The 23,789-nt window shown below is 43.7% G+C and overlaps 2 protein-coding genes across 3 annotated transcripts; both read left to right on the top strand.

The window, feature by feature from the left end:
* The first annotated feature begins 181 nt into the window (after positions 1-181).
* On the top strand, positions 182-5,280 carry LOC148316460 (heat shock protein HSP 90-alpha-like). The gene is made up of 11 exons (XM_088285935.1): positions 182-351; positions 1,711-1,863; positions 2,081-2,447; positions 2,531-2,667; positions 2,831-3,166; positions 3,320-3,485; positions 3,563-3,753; positions 3,816-3,963; positions 4,047-4,315; positions 4,486-4,819; positions 4,900-5,280. The coding sequence occupies exons 2-11, from the start codon at positions 1,711-1,713 to the stop codon at positions 5,010-5,012; spliced, it is 2,214 nt and encodes a 737-aa protein (XP_088142061.1). The 5' UTR covers positions 182-351; the 3' UTR covers positions 5,013-5,280.
* Positions 5,281-5,819: 539 nt separating this feature from the next.
* On the top strand, positions 5,820-14,812 carry LOC148316459 (serine/threonine-protein phosphatase 2A 56 kDa regulatory subunit gamma isoform-like). 2 transcript variants are annotated; one of them, XR_015840132.1, is made up of 16 exons: positions 5,820-6,107; positions 6,318-6,380; positions 6,979-7,144; positions 10,382-10,581; positions 10,958-11,068; positions 11,168-11,260; positions 11,325-11,455; positions 11,542-11,601; positions 11,688-11,796; positions 11,877-11,930; positions 12,179-12,349; positions 12,420-12,547; positions 12,626-12,723; positions 12,968-13,040; positions 13,163-13,279; positions 13,377-13,417. XR_015840132.1 is itself a non-coding variant. In XM_088285936.1 (16 exons), exons 1-16 carry the CDS (start codon positions 6,081-6,083, stop codon positions 13,509-13,511), a joined length of 1,740 nt encoding a protein of 579 aa, XP_088142062.1. In that variant the 5' UTR covers positions 5,822-6,080; the 3' UTR covers positions 13,512-14,812. The 2 variants fall into 2 exon arrangements, 1 of the variants encoding a protein (XP_088142062.1); XM_088285936.1 differs by having other exon boundaries at positions 5,822-6,107; positions 12,626-12,727; positions 13,377-14,812.
* The last annotated feature ends 8,977 nt before the right edge of the window (positions 14,813-23,789 follow it).

The following is a 23,789-nucleotide window of genomic DNA, read 5'->3' as shown; positions in this document are numbered from 1 at the left end:
TAGGTTTTTTTTTCCAAGGTAATTGCGTCACAAAGAATTGTCCGGAATTCAACTCGTAACCTTTTCCAATGTTCCGGAATGTTCCGTGAACGCCTCACGGTATTGCATTCCGCCCCTTATGACGTTTCCGCTTCCCATAACTCCCGCCCCCCGTTTTCCTGACTGACAGCCAATTTGAGCCAACCAGCGTTCGTTGTTTTACCGGCAGTATCGAGGAAGATTCCAGAGAGTTCCAGAAGCTCTGAGCTCTGGTCGACGCTTTTCGAACACTCTTTGAGGAAAGGAATCCGGTGGTGTCACATTCCCCACTGACCACTTTAACGTCGTAGTTTACTCCCCCAATACACCAAGGTAAGGGAACGAGCTCCTTTAAACTCTGCTTGTAAAAAAAAATATTGCTCACTATTCACTGATTAATTTTGTATTAAGTTATAATGTGATGCAATTATGTGTCGCGTGGTACTTCGTTTTTGAACAAAACAAAAACAAACAAATTGGTTAATATACATTATATTGCTTTTAATATATGGAATTGTGTAAATCAAAATCAATGTTTTTGGTGATGTGACTGCCATTGACGCTAGTCTATTTTTAGCATTTAGTTATATTTGTTATTTTTACTAATTTCAATGTATTTTTTTTTTTTACACGTGAGAATATTCCAAGTTTTTAATTGCTCGTTTATTGTGAATGACGACCACATGGCCCTTGGTGGTGCGCTTGCCAGACTAAGCTTACGTGTTTTAAATGTAAAGGAAGGTGTCACTCAAAGTGTTAGCATTTTGTCATACAAGTGGTGGTCAAAGAGATTCTTGTCATATCGCGAGGAATCATTCAATCTTCTAACGAGATATTCTAATAGAAACTCTTCAGAGTACCTTCTAGAAACTTGTAGTTCCCCGATAAATTCGCTAGGTGGGGTCATCGAGCGCTCGCGATGCTATGCAAATCAGCCAAGTGCCAAATACGACAGGAGTCCTCAGGATACGTCGTTTTGAGGTTACGAACGCCGTGACGTGGAACAAGGAAGGCACGCTAAGTTACAGTTGAATGAAAAAAAAGTACAGATGACGTGACAATAAGTGTTTCCTCTTGTGCATTGTGAGGTGTGTCTAGATGTTTGCAAGGACCATCCTTATTACATTAACACTAAATTATCAACAATTTACATCAGTCTTCAAACTGTATAGCTTTTCTGTTGTATTTTTTCGTGCAGAGTTGTACAAGTGAGGCAAGGCAAAATATTTGCAGCTCTGAAGCACACTCAGTTTAGCTCCTATTTGCGCATAAATACGTTCTGACCCAAGTGTAAATTAGTTACATCACCATAGCAACATATTTCACCGTAAACAAAAGACAAGTTGAACTGTACAATGAAACAAACTATACCACCAAAAGTGTCCTCAGGGCAGATTGTAATGGGATTTTAGCATCAAGGCCCAAGATGGATTAAAGACAAGTTAGGGCAGTCTGTTAAACCACCTGCTTCGGGAGGGCTCTCAATAAGCTACTAGTCATTCCTAAGCTGCTCAAGTTTCAGCTCATGAAGTTGTCATAAAACATTTTTTCAATACGGTACCGCTTGTACATATTAGGATTACAGGTGAGCCGACTTTGCCTCTCAGCTGTAACCCTACAAGTGCTACCGAAAATGAATGGATAATAATGAATGCGTGTTTTAATGAGCATACGACGTCTCTCTTGCTGAAGATGCCAGAGTTACAGACACAGGACCATCCAATGGAGGAGACGGAGACCTTTGCGTTCCAGGCTGAGATTGCTCAGCTGATGTCCCTGATCATCAACACCTTCTATTCCAACAAGGAGATCTTTCTCAGGGAGCTCATCTCCAACTCCTCTGATGTAAGTTGCTACTACAAATAATTTATAGTCATCTGTTTATGCTGACAATGGCGATGGAAACGACAGGCAGAATGTTACAAGATTGTCCACTAGATGGCAGTAGCCACCTGTTGCATTCGTACAACAGCAGAGCTTTGTGGTCAACTGTCTGGGTCAATAACTGTTGGGAATCAATGCACATCAAGAGTTCATTCCACTCTTTAATTTCTCTCTCAAGGCTTTGGACAAAATCCGCTATGAGAGCCTTACCGACCCCTCCCAGTTAGATACGGGCAAGGAGCTGAAAATCGAAATCATTCCCAACAAAGACGAGCGCACCCTCACCCTGGTGGACACGGGTATCGGCATGACCAAGGCGGACCTGATCAACAACCTTGGCACAATCGCCAAGTCGGGCACCAAGGCGTTCATGGAGGCCCTGCAGGCCGGAGCCGACATCTCCATGATCGGTCAGTTCGGCGTGGGCTTCTACTCGGCCTACCTGGTGGCCGACAAGGTGACGGTCGTCACCAAGCACAACGACGATGAGCAATATGTGTGGGAGTCCGCTGCTGGGGGATCGTTCACAGTCATGGTGGACAAGAGTAAGTAGATACCGTTCGCTTAGCTCAGTTTATTACCCAAAGAAGGTCATCATTAACCCGTGTTGACACTTCTTGCCCGTCAGCTAATGAACCAATTGGCCGTGGAACCAAGGTTATTCTCCACCTTAAGGATGACCAGATGGAATATGTGGAGGAGCGGAGGGTCAAAGAGATTGTGAAGAAGCACTCGCAGTTCATCGGCTACCCAATCACACTCTATGTAAGTGAAATGGACAATCAGTTCACAACGTATTCATTAATTCAACTTCAATCAGATTATTGAATACAAATGTAAAAGTAATGGCATTTCAATTAACTATTAGTTGTGACACTTCTCTTTTAAATATCCAATTCATAGTGACTAACAAGTTGTTTTCATTCAGGTTGAGAAGGAGCGAGATAAGGAGGTGAGTGACGACGAGGCGGAAGAGGAAGGGGAGGAGAAAGAGAAGGAGATGGAGAAAGACAAAGACAAGGATGAGAAAGAGCACGACGACGACGACCAGCCGGAGGTGGAGGACATCGGCGAGGATGAAGACGAGCATGACAAGTCCTCAGACAAGAAAAAGAAGAAGATCAAGGAGAAGTACATCGACCAGGAGGAGCTGAACAAGACCAAGCCTCTGTGGACACGTAACGCCGACGATATCACCAACGAGGAATACGGCGAGTTCTACAAGAGTCTTACGAATGACTGGGAGGAGCATCTAGCTGTTAAGGTTAGTCAGAGGAGAAGCAGAAGAAAAAGTGGTTTGGGAACGTGATGATATACAATAGCGGAGGAAAATGTATCTGCACACAAAAAAAGTCCTGGATTCCTTGAGTTGTTCGCATTGTGATCCTGATTTGGAATTCTCTTCTATTTTTATCAGCACTTCTCGGTGGAGGGCCAGCTGGAGTTCCGCGCCCTTTTGTTCGTGCCTCGCCGTGCTCCCTTTGATCTCTTTGAGAACAAGAAGAAAAAGAACAATATCAAGCTGTACGTGCGCAGGGTCTTCATTATGGACAACTGTGATGAGCTCATTCCAGAGTACCTGAGTGAGTCCAAACTTGCCACTGAGGATCTTTTGCGACAAAAACAAATAAGCTCACTGTTGTTCTCTTGTCTTCCTCAGATTTCATCAAGGGTGTGGTAGATTCTGAGGATCTGCCCCTGAACATCTCCAGAGAAATGCTGCAGCAGAGCAAGATCTTGAAAGTCATCCGCAAGAACCTGGTCAAGAAGTGCCTGGAACTCTTCACAGAGCTCGCCGAAGATAAAGAAAACTACAAAAAGTGCTATGAGCAGTTCTCCAAGAATATCAAGGTTGGTTGATTGCAAAGTCCACATCGCTCTCAGACTCCACAAACACACGTTTTGTATTTTAGCTCGGCATCCACGAAGATTCCCAGAACAGGAAGAAACTGTCCGAGCTGCTGCGATATTATACTTCTGCTTCCGGGGAGGAGATGGTTTCTCTGAAGGACTATGTGACCCGCATGAAGGACAACCAGAAACACATCTATTACATCACAGGTGAGCGTGCTGTTCATCTCTCCATCTTGACGAGCAGTTGAAACCATCGAGCCGCCGTAGTTACCCAAATGTCTGCGTGTCAGGTGAGACCAAAGACCAGGTGGCCAACTCCGCCTTCGTGGAGCGCCTCCGCAAGGCCGGCTTGGAGGTCATCTACATGATTGAGCCCATTGACGAGTACTGCGTCCAGCAGCTGAAGGAGTTTGAGGGCAAGAACCTCGTCTCGGTCACCAAGGAAGGCCTTGAGCTACCTGAGGATGAGGACGAGAAGAAGAAGCAGGAGGAGAAGAAGGCTCAGTTTGAAAACCTCTGCAAGATCATGAAGGACATCTTGGAGAAGAAAGTGGAGAAGGTGAGTACATTAAACCATTTGGAGACCGAATGAACAAAATCAGGAAAGCACAAATAACTGTTGCATATGGCAAGTGCTCAGAAAAATCCAGCCCTGTTTAAGTCCCATCAAGCCAACAAAAACAGGAAGTTGCAACCTATCGCAGTATAACTGAAAGATCTTCTCCACAGGTGACCGTGTCCAACCGCCTGGTTTCGTCCCCCTGCTGCATCGTGACGAGCACGTACGGCTGGACGGCCAACATGGAGAGGATCATGAAGGCGCAGGCGCTGAGAGACAACTCCACCATGGGCTACATGGCGGCCAAGAAGCACCTGGAGATCAACCCCGAGCACCCCATCATGGGGACGCTGCGGCAGAAGGCCGAGGCGGACAAGAATGACAAGTCTGTGAAGGATTTGGTCATCCTGCTCTTCGAGACGGCGCTGCTGTCGTCGGGCTTCACGCTGGACGACCCGCAGACGCACTCCAATCGCATCTACAGGATGATCAAGCTCGGTCTCGGTGAGGACAGTTTAATAACAATTCGATAGTGTTTATTTTAATACAAATTTACAATTCCTGATGGTCTTTTTTTTCCCTAGGCATTGACGAAGATGATCCGACTCCAGATGACACCACCGCCGCCGCTGTAGAGGAGATGCCCCCCTTGGAGGGCGATGACGACGACACATCCAGGATGGAGGAAGTGGACTAAAACTGCTCCTGCATACCCGCGGTTATTTCTTCACTTTAGTTCTCAAAGCTCACTGTTAATACTGGAACACCCCTTAACTTCTCTATTTGGAAACCCCCTCCTATGCGGATATGATTGTTTAAACCTTGTCACTTTTTGTATTTGTTTTTTATTATTTTATTGATATTAAACCATTCCATGTGTTTGACTTGGACTGTGAATGCAGTGCAAGAAAGTGGTTGCTGTAAAGTGTGGCGGGGACCTTGAATAAAGTTGACCATAATGAAAAGAGTGGCGTCGTGAATGTAACTTTGGAAATAGCGGTAGTGGGTCGTCAGGCGCAAGAAAGTCTTGCTCGCCGGCATGTTTTATGAAATATTTTTAAATATGTCCCTCAGCTGCTCTGTTCTATGGAAATCTCGTCAAGGCCTGCAGAATCTGCAGACATTGAAAAAAAACAGCATGTATATGTTTTAAAATTATAATTTTAAAATTAGATCTTAAATTAGTGACATTTGTGGCGACCATGCTTGTGAGCACAACAAAATTGTTAGATTCAAATTTATTGGCCTTGTTTTTATGTATGAAGTTAGGGGACCATACAAGGGATAACTAGTTTTGCACACTCATTCTTTGTTGAAAATGTGGCAAAGCCAATTTCTATATTAGCAAAACTTAAATAAGGTTGAATCGCTCAATTTGAAATTTTAAGTTTTTTCCAGCTTGATCGAGATTTAATGAATGAAAATAATGAGCATCTCTGTGTATGATGTATGTTTAAATTTTGTCAGCTTATTACAGTTGTGTTAAAACAATGTACTATAATAATAAAACGTTAAACGACGTCACCATGAGATTCACCTACAACGGTCGCGATCCCACTTCTCGCGAGAATAGCCGCCGAGGAACTTCCGCTAATAGAATGACGACATTTACCGCGTCAACGGGTCAACTGACACCCGCGAACTAATCGGATGCTGAGGAAAGGATGAACCGCCTCACAGTGTGCGACTGGCAGCGGGGAGTGAGTTGCTTCACTTTCGCCAGTGGAGGATCCGAGAGGGAAGCAAAGGCGGCGACGTTTGTACAATGCCGAATAAAACGAAAAAAGACAAGGTGAGTTGTGGGAGAATGGTCCCCAGCTTAGCTTCTGAGCCATTTTATCTACTAAACCGTCCCTCATATATGTTCCGCTGCCCTACTTAAACCTAAACGCGTTTCCACTCGAAAGTGAAATCGTCCCCCCCCCCTCTCAATTAGCCCACAGGATGAAATGTGTCAGTTATGCTGTTCTAAATTGAAAGATGTTTTTTTTTTCCATTTCAGGATTCGTCTAAATCTGGAAAAGTGGGAAAAAGTGGAAGAGGGCAAGAGAATTCACAACATGTGGTAGGCTAGCTGTCTAAGCTAACTGTGGTGCATATCAGTGTTATAATAAGGATATTTTAGTCGAGATTTCGCTTTTGGATTGAGTGGACGACATCAAAATGCCTTGTAAGTACGCCTCCCAACCTTTAGGGGGCAGTCAAAGTTAGAAGAAGCAGAATTATTGCATACAGTATGATGACATAGGAATATCGTGCTTCAGATACGCCCCCCCCACCCCAAAAAAATATTATTGAGAAATAATACAGGGTCAACATTAACAGTTGCTCGCGTACCCAGAACCGCGACGAGACTGTGTCTAATCGCAGACACTGGCCCGATAGAGCCAATACAAATTTCTTAAATATATTTTTATATATATTTATCGGTTCTTGCTTTAAAAAAATCAATTTGTTATTGTTTTATCCATTTAAATTGAGTGAAGCAGCATTGAGGGTTTTTACCACAATGCACACAACCATATCCTAAATCTGACCTGCTTTTGTTTATATTTGCCTCATCTGGCCCAGTAGAATCAAATGTTATTCCTTAAATTAATGTGGAGAGTCTGTTTCGCTACATCAGTTTTTTAAGTAATGTTTTTTTTCTCTTGTCCTCTCAGCAGGGCTCCAACAGGAAGACCAGCAACAGCATCCCACCTACCACGCAGCTGCTCAAGGGCAAGCAGCCGGGCTCCCAGGTGCCCGTCAAGAAGGACAAGCGGCAGAGTTCGTCTCGCTTTAGCTTGAGCCACAACCGGGAGCTACAGAAGCTGCCCGCCTTTAAAGGTATTTTAACGTTTGGACCCAACTCCGAAGCCCGAATCTAAAGGCATAAATCACCCGGAAGCTTTACATAACGTCGGATTTTCCTTGAATGATGCAATCAATCCGCTCAAACTTAAGTTGCGCTTTAATCTTCACTACTGTCTGTGTTCATCCGCGTTTAAATTGCATAGCATAAAAAAAAAAGACAAATAAAATTCCCCGGAATCTCGTCACAGAGTACAGTGGGACTTTCGCTCAAACATCGACATCACTCTCATTTTCATATTTAGCTGATGACACCCAGAGACCAACACGGCAGCTCGGGGTCTGGGGACGCGACATACACAGAATTGACTTTGCGCTGGATTTATTCCAAGCATCTATATTTAGTGGTAATCCAGATAAAGCTTTAATTCCGCAGGCCCTCGTGTTGCGCAATGTTAGCCAGTGAGCAGATAAGCGGCACTTTCAGTTGTGCCGCCGTTTCTTCGTTCATCATACTGGTTCAAAAACCTTTGGCACGTCCTCCGTCGAGTACGAACCTCAATGTTGCCAAGGGAGGGCCGAAAAGTACATAATGTACTAACATGGGAGAGTTCCAGGTATCAATTATGGCACGATGTTTGTTATTTCATGAAATGACAAACCATTTATTTATTTATTAAGTCTTCCGACAAAATAAAAAAAAAAGCATCAAAGTGTGCCGCCAAATTTGCCCATTAAATTGCCTTTGAAGTAGTCCGACGGGTTTTGCCAGCCTATGTGGCGCGCTAGTTTAGCGGCTAGCTGCTCGCAACAAATGCTGGCAACAGGCGCCCTATTATACAACGCCAGCGTGATTAATTGGAGTTTTTATGAGGCCTTAATTAGCGATTGACCATGACTTGTGTTATTGTTGGCCACAGTTTATGATGGCAATATAAACTGGGCTCTAACTATCCAGCCTCCAGTCGGGAAAGACGAGTCAAGTCAGCCGCCACGCGACCCATGAGATGCGAGGGGCAACATTGCATCATGCGACACTTCAAACTGCAAGTGTGTGTGTTTGAATGTGTTTTGCGGTAAAACGTGGTTGGCAAAATTTTCCGCCTTATTTATAAGATGTGTCTATTTGAGGTGCAGTGTTGATTTATTTGGACGACGCATTCGGCGATTAATTGGGGCACACTGGAACACGTTGTCTCGGAGAGTGGCGGCAATTCAAAACACTGAAAGCTATTCAGATAATGTGCATACAAACCTTTAAAAAGGGATGTTGCAGATAGTGGCAACAGCACAAGCGCTTTATTGGACGTTACGCAATAAACGAACGCTTATCAAATGTAGAAGCGAGTCGTTCTCACGCAAAAACAAGTCGAAATTTAAAAACTACTCGGGAGGCAGTTTTTCCTCTCACCTTCCTCATCGGGGACCATACATTCTAATGAGTTTGTAACTGCTACTGTTGCCTGGCAACGTGTCGAGAAGCAACACTGTTATTGTTACTTACTGTTGGCTTTTGTGATGTTTTGTGCAGTTAAGGCACCGATTTTACTCCGCCGCACACCGCTAAACAGATGTCGCCAATAGCATGTAATTGAGGATCTTGTTTCACACAAATTGATTTACTGGTACTCAGTGTGAAATTTAAGTCTGTTTCGTTGAATACAAAGCGAATCCTCAGGCGGCTGCACGGTGTTATTGTACATTCTGCCATCTAGTGGAAGAGCGTGGAATTGTTCCGCTTGTTACTATGCATTGCTGACCTCCCGATGGAAACACGTTGGACAGCCTGTCCCGTGATGCGCCTGGTCTCGCTTGAACCGTCCGCGGCGGGTCCTTAAACCGCATATGCTTGCCTCCCATGAAACCAGCTGAAGAGGCCAGATCGACAAAAGTTGCCACGTCAATGAATTTTACACGCTCATATTGTTGTGAGCAGCCTCATAATGAGTGCCTAGTCGGATTTCACATTTGGTCTTTTCTACCACACGCACTATTCTGCGGTGACTTCAGATAAAAAAGCAGAACACATTGCGATGGTTTCAAGTTTAATGTTACTCGAGGCGAGTTTTTGCACAAAAAGGACCTTTTAGGTGTTGGATCTCTGCTCCGGAAACAAAGGTTACAAAACACAATTCATATTCTTAGGAAATGGTTGCTCTGTTTGGATATATGGAGTTCATGTGATTTGCCACAGAGTTGCATGTCAAGTTTATTGTCCTTTTTTTTCTTTTTTTTTTTTCTCCTTGGAAGAAAAGCTGAAGCGGACGGGGGTCCAAATGACACTGGGCTTCTGTTTTGAGAGCGTGTCAGTGGGTGTCTCTCTGCAAATAGACTCTGTCGCCTTGAGCGCTCACAACAAAAGGCCGTGACACTCTGATATAGAGAGCAGCCTAACATTATCGGGGCCCGAAGTGGTCCCATGACCACGGCACATAAGAAAGAGCCTTTTATGTGTGATAAAACAACTTTCTGTTGTGATGTTGTTTTGTTCATGCAGCTTGTTGCTTATTATTTGGAAGCGGGCTAATTATAGAAAATGTGATTGGCATGTTTATCTCAGTCGAGAGGTTCTGGTTTTGAATCTAGCCTCAGGCCCGCCTGTGTGGATTTTTTTTTTTTTTTTTTAATCCCTGAGATTTTCTTACAGCAAAAACCTTCAAGTTAGTCTCACCTTGTTTAAAACAAATATTGCATAATATTTCTCCAATTAACAATGTGATCATGATTATTTCTGTTCTATTTTGGCTGTATTTGTCGAGTTGCCGTTCAGACATTTTGTGTTAAGTCGGCGTCCCCGCTGCCTTGCTTGCATCCGCTTGCTGCCTTCCTGCTTCTGTCACATCCACCTGGGCTCCTGCTGGGGCTTTGAGACAGCCATCTGTCATGTGCCTGCACGGCAGAAAACCAGAAATAATGTTTGTATGACAAGCGTTGTCACCTGAAAGCAGACGGCAGACTTTGCGCTACTCGTCGCTGTTTGATTTGGAGCGTGGGGAAATAAAGTCCAGCGAGTTCGAGTATTCCTATATCATATTCAGTATTTTGTATACTACTATATATTATAATGTTATTTATACGTTTTTGCTGAGTCAAGGTAGAATTGTACAACTTTGGCAAAGGAGTGTCACACTGGTTTAAAAAAAACAAACAAAAAACATGTTCCTCGCTCTTAGGTTAAGTAAGAAATGTCCCTGACGATGAAATGAAGAAATGTTCCATAATTAATGTCTACCTGAATTTGAAATTCTCCTCCTCCTCTCCACCACCGTGCAGATGTTGCGCCCAACATGCAGGAGAAGCTTTTCATTCAGAAGCTGCAGCAGTGCTGCGTCCTCTTCGACTTTGTCTCGGACCCGCTGAGTGACTTAAAATGCAAAGAGGTGAAGCGGGTGGCACTGCGCGAGATGGTGGAGCACATCACGCATAACCGGAACGTCATCACCAAGCCCGTCTACCCGGAAGTGGTCCACATGGTCAGTACTCTCTCCGACCTGGTTTGCTTCAACTGATTCGAATGGGAACGTGCTCTCGTGGTTTTGGCGGCGGGGTCAGTGTCGCTTCATTAGAAATGTGTGCTCGTGTTTGGCATTACCAGGATAAACGCCTTTGAAGTAAATCAAAGCGCTGTCTCACTGCCGCATGACGTGCTGCTGCTGACCGTGGTGCAAATTTGCCCTCTTTGCTCCTCCTTTTTTTTTTTTTTTCGTGTGGCTTCATTCGATCCACGCGTCAGAGTGAGCCGATCGTCATGATCGTGAAAATCTAGCTTTGAAACCGGCGGGGAGCTTTCACGTGCAGATTGACAAGTTTGACAGTTTCTTGGAACGTTGCTCCCTCCTTTGTCGTCAGTTTGCCGTGAATATGTTCAGGACGTTGCCGCCGTCGTCCAACCCGACGGGTGCCGAGTTCGACCCCGAGGAAGACGAGCCCACACTCGAGGCCGCATGGCCGCATCTTCAGGTGCGTTTTCCTCAATGCTACGCGGCTCGACGGGAATGAATCCGGTTTGCCGTTGGGCCACAGTTTGTTTTTTTTAAATCAATTGTTCTCCTTCCACAGCTCGTCTACGAATTCTTTCTACGCTTCTTAGAGTCAACGGACTTTCAACCGAAATTAGCCATGAAGTATATTGACCAGAAGTTTGTAATGCAGGTACGTTGTGCTCTCCTTATTTTTTTCCGCCGTGTTTTATGAAATCCTGTCACTCTGCACTCAGCTCCTCGAACTGTTTGACAGTGAAGACCCCAGAGAAAGAGATTTTTTGAAGACCACCCTGCATCGAATCTACAGCAAGTTCCTGGGCCTGCGCGCGTTTATCAGAAAACACATTAATAACATATTTTATAGGTGAGTGTGCCGTTATGTGAGGGGCAATATTTAATGACAGTCACTTCAATGGCTGGTTACTCGTTTTCTTTTCTTTTTTCTCACAGATTTATTTATGAGACTGAACGTCATAATGGAATTGCTGACCTGCTGGAAATATTAGGCAGGTGAGAAGGAAATTTCTTCAGAGTTCAGAATGTAAAATTCACACAATTCTCTCTCCCCTCCCACATCCTTTTTGTCAACCTTATAGTATAATCAAAGGATTTGCGTTACCCTTGAAAGAAGAACACAAAATATTTCTACTGAAGGTTCTGCTCCCGTTACACAAAGCGAAATCATTGAGCGTTTTCCACCCGCAGGTACGATCACTAAGTGTTAATGTCCATCAGAATCAAGAGTTTATGGACTAACGTTGTGTTCCTTGTGTGCTTGTGTTTAGCTGGCCGACTGTGTCATGCAGTTCCTAGAGAAAGATAGCACGCTTACAGAACCGGTGAGTTGGGACTCACGCTTATATTGTTGTTCGTGTTGACTGGATTTGCCCCCAATTCATTAAAACGAAACGTAACAAAAGCAAAAACACATTCAAGGCCTTAAATGATTTTTGGGCGGGGAAAATCATTTTAAACGGTGCTCATTTGTCTGTGAAAATAGACTCAGTCTACAGATTTGCCCAATTCCAAATACTTGTTGCCAAAACTCCTGCTTAAATGCTAACACAAAGTCTAACTGGCCGCGCAGACCGTCATGGCGCTTTTGAAGTACTGGCCGAAGACGCACAGCTCCAAAGAGGTGATGTTCCTCAAAGAGCTGGAGGAGATCCTCGACGTCATCGAGCCGTCCCAGTTCGTCAAAGTCATGGAGCCGCTCTTCGGGCAGCTGGCCAAATGTGTGTCCAGCCCGCACTTCCAGGTCAGGCCATGTCCCCGCGTACGTCACGCACGGTGCGTTTTGACCCCGTGTGTCACCTAGTTTGCCTCAGGTGGCCGAGCAAGCGCTGTATTACTGGAACAACGAGTACATCATGAGCCTGATCAGCGACAACGCCACCAAGATCCTGCCCATCGTGTGTCCCGCGCTCTACCGCAACGCCAAGACCCACTGGAACAAGTCCGTTTTGCGCTCCTCACCCACTTTTAAAGCAATCGACCATTAAATGTGACAAACGTGCGTTACTGTCGTTTCCAGGCCCACCCATGGCTTGATTTACAACGTGCTCAAGCTTTTCATGGAGATGAACCAAAAGCTGTTTGACGACTGCACGCAGCAGTTCAGAGCAGACAAAAGCAAGTAAGACATTGGCTTTTTTTTTTTAATTTGATTTATTATTCACTTAAACATTTACCAAACGACAGCAATGACACCAAAGCATGCTAAAGCTGCCTGTTGTTTGTTTCTCTGGAGCAACACCAACATGATGTGATGCGCTCAAAATAAAAAGTACACTGCTGTTCTCACAGGTGGTAGTTCTTCGATACAGTTACCCTCTGTTGTTATCGTCTCAGCATTTGTGTTTTGCTGTTTCTGCAGAGAGAAAGCTAAATGGAAGGAGCGAGAAGAAGCCTGGCTCAAGATTGAAAATCTCGCCAAGTCCAACCCGCAGGTAGTCAACAAGATCACACTGGTGCAGTAATTGCAATGTGGAAGGGCCATTTAACAGCACGAAAAGTATGACTATCATTAAAAAAAAAAAAAAAAAAGTTTTCTTGTTGTATCATCCCACAGTTTCTGACGTATGCTGACCCGGTGAGGTCCGGCGGCCCAACGGACATGGAGACGGACGGCCCACTGCTCGATGATGTCAGCCTGTTGAAGAAAACGGTAGCTGAGGAGGCCGCACCGGTATGGTGACACGTTTCTAATCGAGAAAAATAACCGTTGGTAGCCCCACAATGAGGAAAATTGGCATTTATTGCTGCTTTGTCTTCTGTTGGTTCAGCTGCAGAAAGACCACAGACGAGAGCGGCCGCTGATTCGCACGAAATCAGAGCTACCCAAGGACATATCCACCGTCACAGCCCTGGCGCTGTATAGGAGAGCCGAAGAGATGTTGACCACGCACGACGGCCACTAAGTGGCCATAAATGCCACTGTCTCTCATCCCGGTCCAGCACAACGCATCTGTTTGCCCCCCCCCCACAGCTCCCCTGCCCCTCCCATTCAACCCGAAGCAGCACTGGACAAAGCGGAGCTGGGTAGTCCCCCATCACCACCTCCTTTGGTATTCTCCCTTCCTCTTGGCTATTATATCTGCGATGCTGTGCTGCCCCCTTGTGGTCATCTTCCTCAGGTGTTCCGTTATGGTCTCTTTCTAGATGTCAGGTGCTTTTACAACAGAAACAAAAAAAAAAAAAAAAAAACAGGATGTGTCCTGTGTAACGTAAGAAAATCTTCAAGGGGAGGCAAGTTTGCAATATACTTTTCAAAGTATTGAAGGAGATGGTTGACTTATCTCCTGAGTCAAGTTCTTTAAAAATGAAAACTATTATTTTTGTAGGAGAGACAGGTTGTTAAGTTTCAAATTCCTGAGAGACGGCACCGCAATGGGACGGCAGAATCCACCTGATAGACCTCATTGCTTCATCCCACACGTGACCCCTCAGCCGCCTCCTTCGCTACACAGGAGGTATGTTTTTCATTTAAATAAAAAAAAATTTTTTTTTTTTAGAAGAGCTCAAACACACTTTTTTTATTCGCAATGCCTTTTTAAGAACGGGAACATTTGCTCATGTAGAAATGTAAATGGAAAGTCCTCCAAAGCACACGCCTTGCTTAAAAGCCCCCCCCCCCCTCCCCTCCCAAAACCGCCTGCCTCAAAGCGGGGGTCTCGTTAGAGGTGGGAGAGCCGCTTGAACGAACGAAGCACTTCCTGATTACACTTGAACGTTAAAAACAAAAATCTTGGAAAGAGATTTTGTCAAGTCTCACCCATGGTCCATTTACAAGCAACGTCTTGGTTTTGTTCTCACCCATCCTGCCCGTGGTCCACCCACCAACACCCTTTAGCATTAAGCTGAATGTGTGAACTGTAAATATGTCGCGCATCATCATTGCTGTCCCCTCTGGGAAAAGGCTTTAATAACGGCTCCTTTTTGGAGGCGCTCCCGGTTCCACATAAGCTTTTTTTTTTTTTTTGTCCTCACATATTATTACAAGTGTCTTAAGTGTCATACTAAATGGCTTGTACATACAATACTATTTTATGTTACAAATGTTGATATTTCCTATTTTGTACAAAATGACCCACCCAAGTACAAAATTATATTTTCATCCAAAGAAAAATAACTCTCTCTAAGTCCTGTTTTTCTTTTTGTTGTTGTTCCCTCCACATAGAAATGCTGGATGTCTTTAACCATTAAAAAAAAAAAAGGAAAATATTGTAATTTGCTGCCCCCTGGTGCACAGTATGCTCATACCTTCATAAAAACTCAACTCAGTCTTGCGCCATAGTCGATTAAATAGGTTTAGGCTTGAGAGTTAACAAAATACATTTCCATGAACCACGTTGCCAGTTTTCCGTTTTAGTTTTCAGTTTTATTATAATATCTTTGCTTGCTTCTAGCTCTTACCTCGTTCTAACTAGGCAGCTTTGCGTTTTTGTTCTGAGATTTTGCATTTCTGCATATTGCTATTTAGCTGCATAGGTATGTATTTGCCATCTCTTTATTTTTGTTGCCCTAATTTTACACCAATTTTTGTCATGGGCCACATGGAATTGATATTATTTATTTATATCATTTACTATTTCTTTTAAACTCATTAGCCACCACGCAGCAGTTTCAGGCTCGTTTTAAATCCCGAATGTGATCAGGTGCGAGATGCGTTTACCAGGTTGCGGGAAAATTAGCAATTGAGTTCCCCTGTCCCCTGACTGAACATTGATGTCTTTGACACCATTTCAAGGAGGCGCTGCGTGCCGCCTGCCCTGAGCCATTCATAGTCTCTAAATTGGCTCCTCCATGGTCGTTTGGGTCCTTCACGTTCCTTTCACGGACAACGGGGAGTGTCGGCACCCGCCTGAGGCCTCCGCTGGCACCCCTGCTGCGATCCGCAGGCAAACGTAGGGTAACTTTCCCTTTTGGAGTCACTACGGAGAGGATAAGAAAGCGATCCGTTTTTCCTCACACAGCAACGTTCAGTAAGTGTAGCCTGGTGTGAGTGCAATATTTTCTATTTGTTAAACAAGTCCAAAAAAATATTTTTAGTCATTGACTTTAATCTGGAAGTCATGAGTTCTTTTGATGATTTAAATATCTCCCGTGAGAAAACCGATTTTCTTGATTATCAACACATTGTTGCATGAATTAGCCGAGGAAATATTCTCGTGGGCATGGTGTGTCGTTGAGAATCAAATATGCCAGTCGCTCTCTCTCCGGCATCTTTCAACCTGAGGGCAGTCGCGTTCATGGTTGTCGCCGCTAAACTTTACATGTGCTGTGTTCTTTTTTGTTTTTGCTCTCACAGCCCTCTTTTGACTTGTGGTATTCTGCGCCTGTGTTAACCCCCCTCCTCTTACCCTTCATCCTAGCAACCAACCCCCCCCAAAAAAAATGGCTCGTCACCACCGAAGATGTCAGAACCTATTGCTATGGAAACAAGGCTCCAAAAAAAGAAAGTTTTGAATGTCCGACTCCCGTGCATTCAGGTTTTTAGGAGAAAGCTTTCATGAGTGTTAGCTCACCTTGAATCATAACAAGCGATCAAGTGTGCGTGGTGGTGATGGGCGGGTTGCGGGGAGCAGCATTGACAACTCGACTGTGACTCATTCGCCACATTGTGTGACCTAATCAGTCAACCAGACGGTAATGGCCTTTTTGCCGAAAATTGTTTCGATGGCCGCCATAATGTGGTTGTTGCGTCCGAGGAGCTGCACGGCTGTTGCTGTAGATGCATGCCAGACCAGTAGGTGGCGGTGTAACTAGTTTTCTATCTCTCTCACAGACTCATTTTGACATGTTATGCAAAAACAAACAAAAAAATGGATTCTGATCAAAGTTCACCTTTAAGGGTTGTAATTACAATTTTAGTTTGTCGTTTCTGCAAATGTTAGCACGGCCCATCATTAGGGATGTCAAACCACGTACGCAGTGTGACGGAGCAAACAACCAATGGATTGAACAAACACGCCAGATAAAAATACCAAAAATGATTTCTTACAACAAGCTTTGTTGTCTTCCTGTTCCACTTCCAAAATTAACCCTCAGACTGATGTGTCAAGCTCCGCTAATTCGGTACCCTCTCATTAGTTCGTTCTCCTCAAGGAAGCCCCCCAAAAATCTCCGGCTCGGTTATTTTGGTATCAGGCGGTCCTGCTTCGTGGAAACCAGGCTGAAGGATTACGATTGTCCTTTCCAGCAACTCACACGGAATAGGACTTTGCTTGAATTGCATCTTACAAAAGACGAGTGTGTGTTTGGTGGGAACCAAACTTCAATTTTTTATTTATTTATTTATTTTTATGTCTGACACTAGGCAGCATTGGCTTAGGAATGGATGCTTCAACAAGGCCGCCTTCCTTTACAGGGAGCATGACACGCTCCAATAATGGCTAAGAAACTTTGTCGGAATATGTCGTCAATGGTTTTACCATGACGCGTCCTCAAGGGAATTGCACACCTTTTTAATGTCAAAGTTGTTATTGCCACAGAAACCAAGATCATAACCTCAACCATTGCCCAGCTGAGACAGACATTTTTGTTTTCTTGACAGCTGCCTCATTAAGTCCATTCATCCATCATTTTCTTTTTTTTTTTTTTCACCTGGTAGCTGCTCATTAAGGCCAATTCATACTTTCCGCATTGCGTGTTTCATCAGGTTCCATTCATACTGCTTTTGACGCTTCATGTCGGTACACGTTCCACGTACGCGCATCGGTCCACGGATCACATTGAAGCAAAATGGCAACAATTCAAAAGCGAAAAGAAATTTGCAGACTTTTAACTTGAATAAGAACCGATACGATTATTTTAGTTTGTTGCTCTTGCGCGTCAAAACCGGACTACATGAGAAAATGAATCCGTTTTGATCGCAGGCCTCAATTTGTCTTATGAATGTTGACAGTTTGCATTGGACACGGATCTTAAAAAAAAAACTACATAGATGAGCAGTCATGCTTGACGCTTCGCCTCAATCTGGCGCAAGCATTCAATCTCCTCATTTATCTCCAGCAACACCTTCGAAGACAACCGGAGCAGGCCACTTATGATCGATGCAACGCCCTTAGCGAGCTACCAATTCTTAAAAGAAGGCATTGACAATTTTCTTCTGCTCCTTTCGAAATCGTCCTCAACCGTGCCAGATGACGGGCGAGGTCTGTCTGTACAAGCCGGAGCTCACATCGTCTTGGCCGGCTTGTTTTAAAGATCGTTTGTTGCATCATTTCTACTATTTCAGACGTGTGTTGCATGAAAACCCCTGTGGCGCTGCTATTTTCCTCTCATTGTAAACATCATTTAAAAAAAAAAAAAAAAAAGGAATTCTAGTCATGCTGTCACAACCCGCAGGATTCCTCAATTGCGCTCTTCATGAATCCTCTTTTGTTCATGGCATCTAAGCGAGACATTGGTCAGGTGGAAAAGAAGCCCAATGATGGGATAAAGACGAGTTATAAGCCGTCATCTCCGTTTGTGCGGGTGGGATTCCGTTTACCGGGCAGGAGGCGCGGGCACAACACAAACCGCTGTGGCCTCAGGTAACCTCGCTGCCGGCTTCGGGAAGTTTCTCAGACATGCCGTGTCACGTCGTCAAGGCCAAAACATTTTCTTCCATGTGGGGATCGGCAAACGAAATAAACCACAATTCCCTCGAAAGTGGCGTGTGAAATCGAGGATGATTATGCTTTATTCGAAAACACTGGGAAATAGGTAAAAGTATGTTGACAGTACACATTTTTGATCTGTGTAAAAAAAAATAAATAAAAAATGAAAACCTGTTATTTCCAAGGCAGTCTTGCATGAAAAATATTTCACAAATGGTAGACGGCTTTAAAAATAAAAGGATCAATTCTCTCGACATTTAAAATCGATAGGCCATCAGAAACGCTTATTGTCAGCATTTTTCAATTTCCAAGCGCTCATGAATATGATTTAATGACTATCCGGAACTAGATAACTCATTTACTGCCATTGACGGCTAAAGACGTCAAAGATTTTTTATTTTCCCCACTCGGCTGGTAGTGAATGAGTTCAACATGGACCGATTTAAAAGTCAAGAATAAATATTTTTAGGTACCAATATTCCCAACGTGTTCTGGCTTTTGTAAAGACAAAAAAAAAATGTGTCTCTATAAGTTTGAACGTTCCCACAAACCTCACCCTCCGCCTCTTTTGTTACATTCACACAGCCTTGACCCCCTGACGGCTCCAGCAGCGACAATGCTGCTACTTATCGACCGGTTTAAATAGCCAACCCGCCCCCCCCCAGGTGTTGAATCCGAAAACTCCGCGGCGTGAACAAAATATCCCCCTTGCCACCACACAATGAAGGGCTTAAACGACGACGCGGACCTTAGGGTAAGACATCATGTTCCTCCGCAAAATAACGATTATTATGGGAAGATGAAACCCAGGCTGTTTTTTTTCGTTTGTTTTTATTCCCAGTGGAGCAAAGACAAAAGAAGACCTTTCAAGTGTCTACCTCCAGTGGGTTCTGCGTGACCGGATGGGGCATCCGGTGACTCTTTCTCACATCATGCAAATCAAATAAGGTTAGGTCATGCAAAGTTCACTCAGGGGACACTTTATTAGGTACACCTCCCCACATGAAAGAGATTTGACACAAACGCTGTAGCAAAAGCTGATAAAATGGAGCAGTTATCTGATGTCTTAAATCGTACCGCTAAAGTTCAACATCAAGATGGCACGGTTTGGAAATTAGGTGCCAAAAGTTTTTTTTTTTTTTTTTTTCCTTCTTTGGCTGTTTGTGCGGGTTGACACCGCAGAAGAGTAACTGTGTGACACTGGCCGTAGAACGAGGAAGGCGGTACACAACCTCATGTCCCGGCTGCTCAGTCCGCGGTCAATGTCAGACTAAAGGAGATGAGGAGGGGAGAAGAATCAAACGCACGCTGCCTCCTATTGATGTGACGAGTATCGCCTCCCAGGCACGTGCAGTCTTGTAATCAGTTTAAATTTATATATATATATATATATATATATATTTTTTTTTTTTTTTTTTTTTTTTTTTGTATTTTAATCCCAGGCGCACCCTAATAGTGCTTCACGTTTTTGCACTTAATTTTCAACACTTTCAAATATAATTTTCAATGTATGTTTTGTGATTTAAAAAAAAAAAGTATTCCGTTAACTGTTGTCAGTTGTACATAATGTTGCAGCCCTTTTATGCTCGGTCGTGTGTGTAAATGCATCGAGGACAGAAAGCAATGGGGGAGCTCCAGCAATAATGAGTAGATTGAAGGCTGGCGTCAAGCACAACGCGTCTCTTACTTGACTGTCTGGAACACAAGCACACACACACACACACACACACACCAGATAGTGTAGTCAAATCACACACACACAAGCATAAGCACTCCAAGCGACACAGGTGGAGGCGACGCGGTGTAGACGCCTCAACCTCACCTGACCGTCTGGTGCCGCGACGCTGAGATGCACTTGAGGGACATGAAGTGCAGGAGGACGCCGCAGATTGACAGGAAGGGGACAGACACGCTGGCAGTGAAGGGGGTCTGTTGGCTCTACTCGGATGAGCAAAAAGCAATATGCACAATGTCCCCGACGCGACCTTTTGCGAGAAGGACGTTCAGACGAGAGGGTTTTTGTCAGATTTGGCGAGGGTGAGCGAATTGGAAGCGGGGGGGGGGGCGCCTCGGTTTGTGACATTTATGAATTTAAGAGTGTGAACTTTCCGTGTATTGCAATCTATCACCACGTAATTGAAGTGATGATATATTTTTTTTATATATATATTATTTTACCATATAAATCCAAATATGTTGAGGGCAAAAAAAAACAAAGTCAGCAGAATATATATATATATATATATATATATATATATATATATATATATATGAATATATATATATTGTTATTATTTTTATTTTATTTATTTATTTATTTATATATGTATTTATTTTTTCAAAAAAAGCTTTTTACCTTTTTTTTTGGGGGGGGGGTGATTTATTTATTTTTTGACCCGTGGCATAACAGAAGGGTTGAAATTCATCCCAAAAAACAATGGATCTCGTGTTTGTGTGTGTGCCCTGTGCTTGTACATGAGTACGAGCTTGTGTGACAAATATGAAAAATAGTGGAAATGAGTGTATTTGACATTTCTGTTCTATTCATCTGCTGCTGCCTTTATTTTTCGTTTACGTGCAGAGTACGTTGAGGGACCAAAAGCAGCTGGCGATGTCTTTTTGGCACCATAAATAAATATTTATATTTGAACATGATAAACACAGATCATTTGGGTCCACAACACCAAAAAGATGACGAATCAATTTAACTGATGCACACCACTCATATCGTGCAAAAACAAGACGTTGGAGTCGCGTGCATCAAGACAAAAACAAACCAAAATGAAGCAGGAATGCGAGTGATTTATCCCAGGCGGTGTCCATAAAAGGTCACACTCTTACCCCCCATGTGATCGAACCTCCGCAGAACAGGCGTGCCTTTCTCTAATTGGAGTGCGGCAGCCAAGTTTGAGGTCAAGCCGCATTAACGATACTCCCTCGATGGCGTCATACAGGCTTATTGATTTTTCTAGCGCAGTGACGGCGTGCGAGCGACTTAAGATAAAAAAACAAAACAAGCCATCACTCGCAATGAGATAATGGCGCCTTTCCTTGATAGTCATGCAGTCCAATTGCGACTTGGGCTCGAACCGTTCCGTCCCGACCACGATCCAGTTTCACATACTTGGTCCAAAATTGGATTTTTGATTGGATATTTGTCAGTGTGATTTTTGGTTGTGGTTTTGACTCTTAAGGTCTTTTCACACTGCACTTTATTTTTCTGGCTGCGCTTGCAAATTTCACCCCTTGACCACTCTTGCACGCCTGCAGGTTTTTCAATTTCAATCGTCTGTAGAGCACGTGGCATCTGAGGACACTTGTGACTGCAAAGATAAGATCTACAATCCCAAACATGACTCCAAAAAAGAAAACTCAAAAGGGATAAGCACTTGGGATACATGTTTTGAGTCTTGTGTGGTTGAAAATGTGGCTTAAAGCGTCTCGGGAGTTTGGAGAGAGATGTCTCAAAATGTTTAGAAGCGGGGTGGGGAGTGGGGGGGGGGGCGCGACACGCTGGCCAAAGACAGAAATTCTAACCACGACCTTTCATACGGATCACATCCAGTGTCATCACTCATCCGGCATCATTTCTTTGTACAAGGTTTCTTTCTAAAGAACTTGTTGGACGACTCGGACGTCTCCGGTGTTATAAATCAACCTTGCTCTCATGGACACTCCAAAAGCCATCAAACGTAATCTAGGGCAAAAGTGCTTGTGGGGCCTGGAAAACTTTGGCTTTTCCACGTCGTACGTACCGAGCTTCCAAGCTCGTTCTTCAAAGCAAACCTTTCCCCCGCAATGTTGGAGGCAGTCGTTTGTCCATTAAAACGCCACTTTTGTCAAATGTGTGCAAGGAAAGTTGGGATGTTTTCCTTTTTATTTTCAGAGAAAAAAAATTCTGTGCTACTGAAAGCAGCTTCGGGGTATTGGGCTTTTCGGGATGAATCGAAAATGACCTTCTGACTTTTCTGATTCACGTGTGAATCGGTTGGTCCGATCGGAGGTGTTGACCCCGCCGACCGCCTCGTAATGCATGTTATGTCACACGTTAACCGGTCATCCCCTTACATAAACTGCCTCTTTTTTTCCTCCGAATGGAAGACTGAAATGCGAGACTTGTTTCTTATTGATTCCACTGGACTTCACACTAACTAATTGCCTCCTTCAACCAGTGCAGCTGCGTGTCTTTTAGCGCCAAAACGTGTGCTCGTGTTGGCTGGAAGGCGGCACAGGTGAGCGCTCGTAGCCCGCAGGTGAGCATCAACACATTTCCATAGCCCACCGAAGGGTTTATTCGCAACGAGCGGATGCACAGCAGAGACACGCGTCAGAGCGCTCAGACTTGCGTCATGTGGAGGAGCAGGAGGAGGAGGCAGCCCAACTGAATCATCTGGTTCCATTCATGAGTGCCACACAGCGCGTCTGGATCTCCATTTCTGGTATTAAAACAAACTAAGTCCATAAAGTGTCAAAACACCTGACTGTACACTGTCGTTTTTTTTTTTTTTGTCTCCTAATGTAGCCACTGTTTGCTTTTAACAGACGAGGTCTTGTTATTGAGAGCGGTGCCCGGTGACATCTGCACCAGCAGACAGAACTCTCCAGATAAAATGGATCTCATGGCAACCGGGTCGCCATGGCAACGGAGACACAGATGCCATGCTGAGGTGATCCGTGTAATTTGCACCTCCTTTTCTCACGCACACAAAAAAAAAAAACTAAGTGAATGTTTCATCCCGTTTCTATCCAGCAATGTTTGACGTTTGTCATCATAAGTACTCTTTATATCATGCAAAAGTAGTTTCGACCCAGTATAATTGTCATGGCTACATCTTAGCCGTGTAAAACTTATATTCAAGTGTTATGCATGGTTTCTACACGATATAAATAATTCCTTTTTACCCTATGCATCACATTATTATTGTATGCATTATGTGCACTGCGCTCTTTCACACCTCCCTGGTTATATGTGTTTATTTCATACACAAGGAACAGTCACCGGTTGTTGTGATCTGAGACATGGTTAACCACAAAAAATAAAAACATATATATATATATATATATATATATATGTGAATTTATTCAAAATAAAAAGATTAATATATATATATATTTTATTTTTTATATATATATATATATATTTATGTATATATGTATGTATTTATGTATGCACGCATGTACGCACACACACATACAAACGCACACACATACGTGTACAAGCACAAATGTGAATAAATGCACTGGAATTTTTTTTTTTAACCCTGAAACATACAAAATGCGGATAAACCTCCAATAAGCGTTTTCCACAAACACTCGCACACACGCAAAATCCAAGTTAATTATTCTTTTTAAATCAACAACTAAGTGAATCCGTGGCTCCCAATCCGTGTGCAGAGGGTTCACCGTATTGTTAAAACGGGTCCGTTTGACCGATACAATAGCAGGCAGTTGACTATTGTACGGTACATATTATACACTCGTCTCACACACACTCACACCTACACACACACACACACACCTTTCTTATCTAAGCACAATTTGACACACCAAAGTTAGAAACAGGAAAAACTGCATTGTGATGTCATCACTCCAAAA

This window comes from Idiotropiscis lumnitzeri, chromosome 21 (genome assembly GCF_059441095.1).
Source record: "Idiotropiscis lumnitzeri isolate Australia: NSW breed Sydney's pygmy pipehorse chromosome 21, RoL_Ilum_1.0, whole genome shotgun sequence".
Taxonomy (NCBI): Eukaryota; Metazoa; Chordata; class Actinopteri; order Syngnathiformes; family Syngnathidae; genus Idiotropiscis; species Idiotropiscis lumnitzeri.
The sequence above is the reverse complement of the archived record's forward strand: the minus strand, read 5'-3'. Positions and strand labels throughout refer to the sequence as shown.

Excerpts from the sequence above, each read along its gene's own strand:
- LOC148316459 (XM_088285936.1), top strand. The coding sequence starts at position 6,081 with ATGCCGAATAAAACGAAAAAAGACAAG. Across the intron at positions 11,931-12,178 it reads ATAGCACGCTTACAGAACCG|ACCGTCATGGCGCTTTTGAA; the intron begins GTGAGTTGGGAC and ends CTGGCCGCGCAG. Across the intron at positions 12,548-12,625 it reads GCCAAGACCCACTGGAACAA|GCCCACCCATGGCTTGATTT; the intron begins GTCCGTTTTGCG and ends TGTCGTTTCCAG.
- LOC148316460 (XM_088285935.1), top strand. The coding sequence starts at position 1,711 with ATGCCAGAGTTACAGACACAGGACCATCCAATGGAGGAGACGGAGACC. Across the intron at positions 1,864-2,080 it reads TCATCTCCAACTCCTCTGAT|GCTTTGGACAAAATCCGCTA; the intron begins GTAAGTTGCTAC and ends TTCTCTCTCAAG. Across the intron at positions 4,316-4,485 it reads TGGAGAAGAAAGTGGAGAAG|GTGACCGTGTCCAACCGCCT; the intron begins GTGAGTACATTA and ends TCTTCTCCACAG.